The sequence below is a fragment of the Egretta garzetta genome, unplaced genomic scaffold (genome assembly GCF_000687185.1).
Source record: "Egretta garzetta isolate BGI_Z169 unplaced genomic scaffold, ASM68718v1 scaffold9, whole genome shotgun sequence".
In the NCBI taxonomy this organism is placed as follows: domain Eukaryota; kingdom Metazoa; phylum Chordata; class Aves; order Pelecaniformes; family Ardeidae; genus Egretta; species Egretta garzetta.
Window position 1 is genome coordinate 4,096,890 of NW_009260763.1, and position 10,107 is coordinate 4,106,996.

The following is a 10,107-nucleotide window of genomic DNA, read 5'->3' on the forward strand; positions in this document are numbered from 1 at the left end:
GGTCTCCGCGCGGGGGCTGCGCCTCCCGCCCCGCGCCGTTAAAGGCGTTGGACCCCGAGGACGCGGCGGTGTCAGAGGGTGTCAGGTTAAACCACGGCCCCGCGGCCTGACCTGGATCGGGGCTTCGTCCTCGGCGCCGATGGCGGGGAACAGGCGTGCAGCCCTCTTAGTTCGTGCGCGTGTGAATACCTGCCCTTGGGTTGCTGTCTCTTCAGGGAGGACGAGAGGGTAATTCCAGTTTAAGTGCCGGCCCAGCTGTTAACCGTTGCTGGGGTCCACCGAGGTTACGGCCGCATTTCGTTTTAAGACAGAATTTGAGTAAGGCTAATAGCTTGTTATGGAAGTGTGGATTGGAAGGAAGGTGGAAGAAGGCACGAAGGTCATTACAGCAGAGGATGATCTTCATGGGGTCAGGGCTTAACAAAAGAGCTGGTGTGTTTAGGGGGTTGTCTGTGCTGCTTGGTTTCCCAGAACAAAGTATAGAGAGTAAAGTAGGATTTTGAGTTTCTTCAGTATGCCATGCAAAAATACTCTAACCTACTGAGGAAACACGTAACTGCAGCAAGAGGGGCTGCTAACAAAATGACTTGAAAGTGCCAGAAAGAGAGCAATTTGAGTTCAGGTCAGTTATTAAAGCAATACATTTCTTAAGTTTGCACAATGCATCGTTCTCCAATTGAGGTGGTTCACCTCACCCACAAGGAAAAATACAGCAGAAGAGCAACTTCCTTTAAATGCTGTGCAACTTGCAGCACAGACCTATTTTTTTAACTGCCATTTAAGAATCTTGTTCAATTATAGCTACAGTATTATAAAACATGCCCCTGAAATCAGAATTAACTATAGATGTAGGACCCAAGACTACCAAGCAAGGTAAGACCTTGAACATCACGGTTAGCTGCCTTAAATTTTAGGGGGGTGAATGTCTGTGTGTCTTGGATTATGGTAATCTTCTGAAGAGGTGGGTGACCAAAATGCGTCTGGAATCTTCTCGAATCTTCTGTTCTATTAACTTGATCTAATATTGTTGGGTATTGCAAATGCACTTAGTGGAAAGACAGGGAAGCAATAATTTAGCAGCCGTTTGTTTCAGACTTCTAGATCTACATGTTTGTTAGATTTTAAACTATTTACAGGTCCAAAAAAAAAATCTGACATTGATCTTAAGTTCTTGCACATCTGTTTTGTGGAGCTTGCTCTCCAAACAAGGCATTTACCAGTAAGAGGCTTCTAGAGGAAAAGTAATGGATGTTCCAGTTAATCTGCATTTCGAAGGAAGGGTTTCTTCATCAGTGTGGTAGTTCAGCCTTCTGTTATTATTGTTTAACCCCAGCATATACAGGCAGTGGAACGGTTAAATAGCTTTACCTGTAATTATAAAATAATTGTTATCAATTATATGACTATACATTTTCTACTTAAGGCAAATTGCTTTTTGAATAACAGTAAAGGACAATGAAGCTGCTTGACTAGTTTTTGTGCAGTAAGCACTTCCTGCTTTTGGTGCTTATTGTTTTTAAAGTAAGCAATAAAATCTTGGCCGCTCTCCTCCGTGTCATTTAAAAATCAGATACGCCTTTTTCAAATGCTTCTGAGGCAAGATTTGGAATTACCACAGGTCTGGAAGGCATTTTCCATATTTGCACAGTAACCTCACTTATTTACTAAATGAACATGGCAAATACAGCCTCTCTGTTCATTTTAACAACTTGTGCAGCCTTAAGGAACTCCACATTAAATTGGTCAGGGTTAGAGACTTCAAAAATGGGAGAGTTTACTACTTTCTTGAAAAATACAGTCCTGCAGAAAGGCTGCAGTTGGTGCCCCTACTGAAAAAGACAAAATTGCATAGGCTCGTTCCTTGTTTCGAGGAAGTTACTGGGAAGGAGATAGCTTGTCCACAGGGCATGCTCTTTGCTTCTTACTGCAGATCAGAGAATCCAGTCAAGAGACATACTGCGGTAGCAGATGAAACTCCAGTCAGTCCTGTTCATAGATTTACTTGTTCTATTCATCGTTTGAATTCTGAATAGTCAGAGAAAGATGAGATCACTGTAGACTGATGTAATATCTGCAGGTGCTGATCCCCAGCCCTCCCAGAGTTTTGAGCATCCAGGTTATAAAATTTTCCATTAGCATCATGGTTTCCTCACAAGGGGGGAAAATCTACCCCCTAACTATTTGTAAATTCAGCAGATTCTTCAAGTAGTTTCTCAATAATTTGACATTTCTGCTCAGCAGGTTCAGGCACTCCCAGTTCATAAAGGTTATCTGCAGAGCTGCAAACTGTATTTCGTATAGATACAAAATGTATTGCCGCTGCTGATGTGCTGGCCAAGTTACAGCTCAACTCTGATCTGAGTCTTCTGGTAGGGATGAAGAGTCTCTGCCAAATGCTGCTGTGTACTGCTGTAGAAGGGAATGAGTAACTGTGTTACAGTACAAAGTCCAATATCTGGGTTTAAACAGCTGACAGAGTTGACTTAATGCCACAATACAGATTTTATGCTGAATCTAAGACTCATTTTCCTTTGTCAACTTCATTGTCGTATGGTGACTGCAGAAGAGGGGTGTACTGGGAAACTGGTTTTTTTCGCAGTGCCCCTGCAGTGTTGGCCATTCCCTTTTCTGCTATTTCTCTCTGTTTGGCAGCTCTCAGCAAATGTGTATTCTTTAATAAGCGAACTTATAGAAGGAAAATTCATCCTGGAAAACAGCCTGGAATCTTAGTGACTGTTCTTTAACACTACTTTAAGAGTCTCTGTTTTTCTTGAACCATTTTCATGTATATGATAGGCTTGCCACTAATCTTGGGTTGTTTTTTTTTTAGTGTGAAGTTCTACTTTGAAGAAATACTACCGTATTTTGGAGAGGACTTTTGAAACCATGTTTCTAAATCCATTTCTACAGACCACACACCACACTTCCACTGCAGACCCTACACTTAGGCAGATAGCTACCAGTTGTCTAAACCAGAATTACATTTGTTTTGCACATTGGTAGAAAAGTGGGGGTTTTTTTCCCCCACCCTCAGCCTCTACCTCTATTGAACATACCCCTTAAGACTAGAACAATTTGCTTGTTTTCTTGCCTATTTTTTTATTACCCATAAATTTCTGAGATTATTAGTAAAAACTGTTTATCAGTTGTTCTTACTTTGTTAGGTTCTGTTAAAACAAAAGTTTTCCATTTACTCTCGTTTCAGTCCCTGCATGCTGCTCAGCTCGCTACAATCTAGCACTACTGGCCTTTTTCGGGTTCTTCCTCCTGTATGCATTACGTGTGAACCTAAGCGTTGCTCTGGTGGATATGGTAGAACCTAACACAAGCTTAGCAAAGAATACTACTTCCAATGTGTGTCCAGAGCATTCTTCCACCATAAATGTTCCTCGCAACACAACGGTGAGGTCTCAAGCATATTGTCCTGTAATGTGGCATGTAAATGTCTTTTTAATAGAAGTGTGTGGTTGATGACTCATGCGTAGGTGGCAAGAGAACAGGCTGCTCTTTACCGGATGGCCTTTTCAGCGGTTCTTTTAAAGCTATTCTGAAAAATAATAGCCTTAAATGACTAGCTAATTTAGAAGTGCTGTGCTCAGGGTCAGTTTTTTTACGTACATCCTTTCTATGCTATTCCTTACAAATTGGCTAATCTGACCTTGCAGATCTATTGTGACTCACTATTTTATATGCTAGTGATCAACTGTTACTGTTACATCTGCATCAGAGCTCACATCACTGTCCATATTTGCCTGTTCTTCATACAGTCTCAATGGCATGAAATTTTGTTACAAATTAATACATAATATTTTTCTCCTCACTTCTTTGATCTCTTTCCCAGATCATGATTCTTGTCTTTGTATCCTTTATCTCTGACTTCCCTTCCAGTAATCCTTAAAATCACATTTCTTAACTGAACTGTTAGATATGAAAAAATGCTTTAAAAAAAAAAAAAAACAAACAACCTTTGTAATCTGGACTTGTATAGATCTTGCCTTATAATTACTGAGCACTCTTGTTGTCTTCCTGCCTTCATTTTATTTGCTTATTTAGAGGTCATTTATTATTTATCACAAGCAAATTATAACTGCGAACTTTATGGGAAAAAGATTCTGTCTCATCGCTTCTGCGAAATGTATGCTGCTTATTTAGATGCTTATAAATTGGGCTTTTGGAAGTGATCCCAACTTCAAAATCACTTTATTGGGCAACAGTTAATGACTTCTTGCTGACTTCCTTTATAGCTTCAGGCTCCTTATCTCAATCATCTTTGCTTTTATTGCTTTGTCCACTAAACTCATCTTCCCTCTGCTGTGCTTATCCCGTTCTTCCACCTACCCTTGTGACTCCTGTTCTTGGCTCATCTCTTTCTTTGTATTGTATTTAAGCATCTGCATCTCCTTGTTTGCTTTTCTGTCCATAAATTTTCTCCAGGAAAAGCCATTTTCTAGAGCATGTCGGAATGCCTGCACTGTGATACAGAAGTGGGATTCATGCTCATGCAGACTATGTAGTCTGTACCTGCGTCACCTAACCCAAGTTGCTTAGAACTCAGAAAGCCTGAGCACTTACATTTCACGTTGCGATGATTTTCATGCTTGGGTTAGATATGTCTGGACAGACTGTAAACTACCTGAATTAGTTTCCAGTAACTTTGCAGTATAGGTCTGTGTAGAGGAAGGAGACTGTAAGGAGGAGGCCATGAAAGATTTGTAATTTAGGTGTAAAGGACTAAAGGATGGATCAAAGTTATATAATATGTGGTCAGAGAAACTACTATTTTGAACTTGCTGCATTTGGGGTTTTATTTGTGTTTTTTTTCTTTTTAGGGGAAAAAGTATTCTTGGGACGCAGATACTCAGGGATGGATCCTTGGATCTTTTTTCTATGGCTATATCATTACTCAGATTCCAGGAGGATATCTTGCAAGCAAAATGGGAGGGAAGCTGTTACTGGGGTTTGGCGTTTTTGGTACCTCTGTATTCACCTTGCTTACTCCATTAGCTGCAAATTTGGGAGTTGGCTACCTCATAGCTGTCAGAGCCTTGGAAGGACTGGGAGAGGTAATCCTTTTTCTCTGTGTAACTTGAAATTGTATCTTGAATAATTTATTAATAAATTGTAGTGATTAGACCCTGTGCATGTCGGTATGCTGGAGTAGTATATGGATTGTTTCATTTTTAGTGGCTTAGTCTTAATTTTTTTTTTTAATGAAATACTCTTTGAAACATGCAAAGTTGCTAAAATTTTCACATTTCAACAGAATGAAATGTTGTTTTCTAGGGTGTTACCTTCCCAGCTATGCATTCAATGTGGTCTTCTTGGGCTCCTCCACTGGAACGCAGCAAGCTCCTTAGTATTTCATATGCAGGTGAGAAATTCCCACGCTGATAACAGGATTATACATTTTTACTGCAGTAACAGCGAAGATTGACTTGAATCAAAGGGATTTCTATTATAAATTTTAATTAGCATTTCATCTGGAAAGCATAACATTGAATTAAATCTTGCTTTGCGTTCATTATCTTCATTTATTCATGGCTCTTACAACCCTGAGAAAAGGTATTGATCTGCAACAGAGTATAAACTTCAAACTAACTTTGGCATAAAGTGGTGCAAAGAGTTACAGTGAAGCTGATTAATAGAAGATACCGTAAAGAAAGGAGATTTAGTATTAGGAACAAAAAAGCTGGGGCAGAATCACAGGATAGAGGTGTTTGGTTGTTCTTTGTGGTTGGTTTTTTGTTTGTTTGTTTGGGTTTGGGTTTTTTTTTTTTTTTTTTTGGGGTTTTTTTTTTTTTTTTTTTTTTTTAAGTATTTTTGGAGGAACTCAAGAAAATACCCAAGATCCCAAGTATTGCTGCAAGAGCTCCTTGTCAGAGTCCAATACTCCCTGGCCAGACTCTTTTGTAGATATTCCGTGCATGGAAGGTGTAATGTTTGATATCAGATTTACTTATTTGAAGATGTTTTATGTTACAGAGGACTTTTTTTTATTTAGCAGAGTGATAAAAAATGTGCTGAAAGCACAGTACAAATGTAAGTTAACACTTAGCAAAATATAGCAATTGCAATACACATTTGCATTACTGGTCTCTAATATGCTCACCGTCATGTTGCTGGGACTCCCCAGTTCCTGGGAAGGAATATGTGGGTTGAAGGCAGCTCAAATCTATTGTTATCTTAAAAATTCTGTTGTTAGTTGTTTAGTTTTTATACTTTATGTTGGGCTGAGCCACTTATTCACTTCACTTGTGCTGGTGTGGCTAACTTGGAGAGGCAGTCCCACTTTTAATGAACTCAGGAGAAACATTTACACCAGCAGCTGATCCACTCAGCAGTTGATATAGTCAGCTGATCCACTCAACTGACATAGCTGTTTATCTAAAACAAAGGCCACCCTCTGGTCCCCTTTGTGTTGAGATAAATTAAGCTTTCTTTGCAACAGCTGTGGTCAGACGCACCCTGTTATTATTCCCTGATCTTCATGGACACATTGCTCTTGCCCATTTCCACTGAGCCTTCTGTTTTAGGGGTTTATTGGTCAGTCACATTGCTCGATGCAGTATTTGTGGGGCAGGTGAAAAATGTAGCTTTCTAAATTTACTAGTCAAAATTGATATTGCCACTTTGAGGATAACAAATTTTGCATTCACTTAATGAAGTAGTGGTTTGTTTTACTCACTTTTGTTAGCATTAATTCTGTTACAGCTTTTTTGTTCGACCTGGATTTCATCAAGAAAACAGGGCTATGCCATGTAAACTGCAGCTACAGCTTCTCAAGAAGCTAAACTAGTCTAGTGGCTCACTTGTGCCAACAGGAACGAAGTCTTAATCCTTTCTTCCTCACATTTCCTCACTTCCTTCTTAGTCAAGTGTCTCATTCCTTCCTTTGTGCTATTTCAGGCACTCATCAGACCCTTCCGTGAGCCACTTTAACCCACCTAATGCTGCAGAAAGCTTTATCTCTTTTTTTTTTTTTTTTTTTTTTTGTATCTGTTTTCTGCTGTATTAGTGAATTAAATCTGCTTTAAAAGAAGTCTTTGTGCGAGAGCCAGCACACAAGTTGTGAACCTCATGAGGTTCAACAAGGCGAAGTGCAAGGTCCTGCACCTGGGTCGGGGTAACCCCCAGTATCAGTACAGGCTGGGGGAAGAAAGGATCGAGAGCAGCACTGCCAAGAGGGACTTGGGGGTGCTGGTGGATGAAAAGCTGGACATGAGCCGGCAATGTGCACTGGCAGCCCAGAAGGCCAACCGTACTCTGGGCTGCATCAAGAGAAGTGTGGCCAGCAGGTCGAGGGAGGTGATTCTGCTCTGGTGAGACCTCACCTAGAGTACTGCATCCAGCTCTGGAGCCCTCAGCACAAAAAGGACACAGAACTGTTGGAGTAGGTCCAGAGGAGGGCCACAAAAATGATCTGAGGGCTGGAGCACCTCTCCTATGAGGACAGGCTGAGAGAGTTGGGCGTGTTCAGCCTGGAGAAGAGAAGGCTGCGGGGAGACCTGATTGCAGCCTTTCAGTACCTAAAGGGGGCTTATAGGAAAGATGGGGAAAATCTTTTTAGTAGGGCCAGCTGTGACAGGACAAGGGGTAATGGTTTTAAACTAAACCAGGGTAGGTTTAGACTGGATATAAGGAAGAAATTCTTTACAATGAGGGTGGTGAAACACTGGAACAGGTTGCCCAGAGAGGTAGTGGAGGCCCCATCCCCGGAAACATTCAAGACCAGGTTGGACGGGGCTCTGAGCAACCTGATCTAGTTAGCAGTGTCCCTGCTGACTGCAGGGGGGTTGGACTAGATGACCTCTAAAGGTCCCTTCTAACCCAAAACATTCTATGATTCTAAGTTAAGCAGAGAGCACAGAGTTGGGACTGACATCTACTGCATTTAACAATGGGGAACTTTTAAACTGTCCTTTTGTATCTTGTGAAACTATATGCTAGTGTACTAGTGAGAAGAGGCTCTAGCTTAGAACTGCCAACAGTTAGCAGTCATGGATGGATAAGGCATCTTGTGTAAACCTAGCAGTGCGTTTCCTTTTCCCCACATTTTGGCAGTCATGTGGTCTGTGGTTTATTTAATCATGATCATGTTGATTTTCTAAGAGAACATATGATTGAGGCTATATGTAGTTGTTATTTTGATTTATATTTTGCATGAAGTATGTGGTTTTCTTGTTTGTGGTTGAAGCTTTCCATGAAGATAGACTCTAGGCAGCCAGCGTATCAACATAATATAATGTTTTCTGAGTTGAGATTAGGTTTGGAGAAATGATTGTATAACTAACATTGAGAGACAATTTATCATCAGTAGAGTTCCTAAGTATGTAAACAATATGGGTTTGTTTTCTGGTTTAGATTTGGGGTGGAACCCACCATCCTTTGCAAAATGTATATTGAACTCAAGACTAGTTCTTTCCTGCTTTTGGCTTGTATCTGAACTGGAATGTGCTCATCTTACCTTTCTTCTCTGTGTGATCCTACACCTGTTGAATTCAGGGACCATGGGAATTTAACCTCCTGGTTGTATGGATATGCCTTCTCACTCTTGTTTCTAGCATTCTTTTTTCTGTGGAGCTAGTAGGAGTTATGAGGAATGCAAATTGGTGACATCAAGTCAGAGTATTTCCCCTCCCCAAGTCCTTAATTGTACTGTGATCAGCTCTGTCTTGTTTTGCCACGATGCCAGTTGACTAATTTGCATTGGTTTGAATGTACTAGAGCCATCATTTTATTGGAGAGTAATGTTTTAACAATGTCTGCCTCTTATTGCTTTTTGATTTTAATTTTGGATGGTTGGAGCTTTGTGACTCCGTTTACTCAGAGCTGCCAAAGCAGCTCATTGTGCTTGTGTTTCTGTAAGGTGAAATGGCAGCCCTCTAGTGGTGGTGACAAATCTTTTCTGCATGATTTATTACCAAAAAATAAAATAACTGTGAAATGCCACTTAGTTTAGGGGGTCTATAGGAGATCTAATTATTGTTATTCCACATTGTTTTGCTTTCTTTTGGTAGGTGCACAGTTGGGAACTGTTGTGTCTCTGCCACTGTCTGGTTTAATTTGCTACTACATGAACTGGGTTTACGTGTTTTACATATTTGGTAAGTGGGTTTTTTTATTATTATTAAAAATACAATCCATATTCTTTTTGAAAAGTACTGTATACTATAAAACTTATTTTAAGTTTTAAAAATGTTTGACATGTAGTTTTGCTATTTTATTCCTCCTGGGAAATTAGAGATATTTAAAGCTAAGTAGATTCCTGTATGTGGCTATCTAATCCTTGCTTCCAATGAGCAAAGCTGTCACCAAGGTGGAGAAAAGCTGGTATAGGTCAAAGGCTCTTAACTCTCCTGCCACTTGGAAACAACAGGCTGAAATCTCTTACTTGAAGTGTGAAATTGAGTTAATAACTTTAATCCCAGGAACAAACTTCTACTCTGAATGAAAGAACATGTGAAATATTTGTATTGGGTCGAGCAGCATAGAGATGTGCTTTCTATTGGTGTGTAGAAAGAGGTTGATAACACACTAATGTTTTGGCTACTGCTGAGCAGTGCTTGAACAGCATCAAGGCTGTGCCTCCAATATTTCCCCCCCACCAGTGGGCTGGAAGGGGGCAAGATCTTGGGAGGGGACATAGCCAGACACCTGACCCAAACCAACCAAAGGGATATTCCATACCATGTGACATCAGCTTAGATATAAAAACTAAGGGAAAAGGAAGAGGAGGGGGGACATTCGTCTTTTGTGACGTTTTGTCTTTGGGAAGGAACAACTATGTATACTGAAGCCCTGCTTCCTGGGAAGTGGCTGGACATCACCTGCTAATGGGAAGTAGAGAATAAAATCTTGTTTTCTTTCCTTTTGCTACTGCGCGCGGCCTTTGCTTTTGCTTTTTTTTTTTCTTTATTAAACTGCCTTTATCTCAACCCATGAGCTCTTTGATTTACTTTTTCTCTCCTCTGTCCGGTTAGAGTGGAGTGATAGAGCAGCTTTGGTGGGTATCCAGCCAGGGTCAAACCACCACAGTCTTTTTGGCGCCCAACGTGGGGCATGAGGAATTCAAGATAAGGATAGTAATTGGGAGAGGTAATGGGCAAA

At 40.6% G+C, this 10,107-nt stretch overlaps 1 protein-coding gene across 1 annotated transcript in view; it reads left to right on the plus strand.

The window, feature by feature from the left end:
• The first annotated feature begins 139 nt into the window (after nucleotides 1–139).
• Nucleotides 140–10,107, plus strand: part of SLC17A5 (solute carrier family 17 member 5) — a 16,961-nt gene continuing 6,993 nt past the window's right edge. Inside the window, exons 1-5 of the mRNA XM_035901501.1 lie at nucleotides 140–228; nucleotides 3,183–3,402; nucleotides 4,830–5,063; nucleotides 5,284–5,371; nucleotides 9,018–9,104. Coding sequence (XP_035757394.1) covers nucleotides 140–228; nucleotides 3,183–3,402; nucleotides 4,830–5,063; nucleotides 5,284–5,371; nucleotides 9,018–9,104 — 718 coding nt within the window. The remainder of the gene's footprint in view (nucleotides 229–3,182; nucleotides 3,403–4,829; nucleotides 5,064–5,283; nucleotides 5,372–9,017; nucleotides 9,105–10,107) is intronic.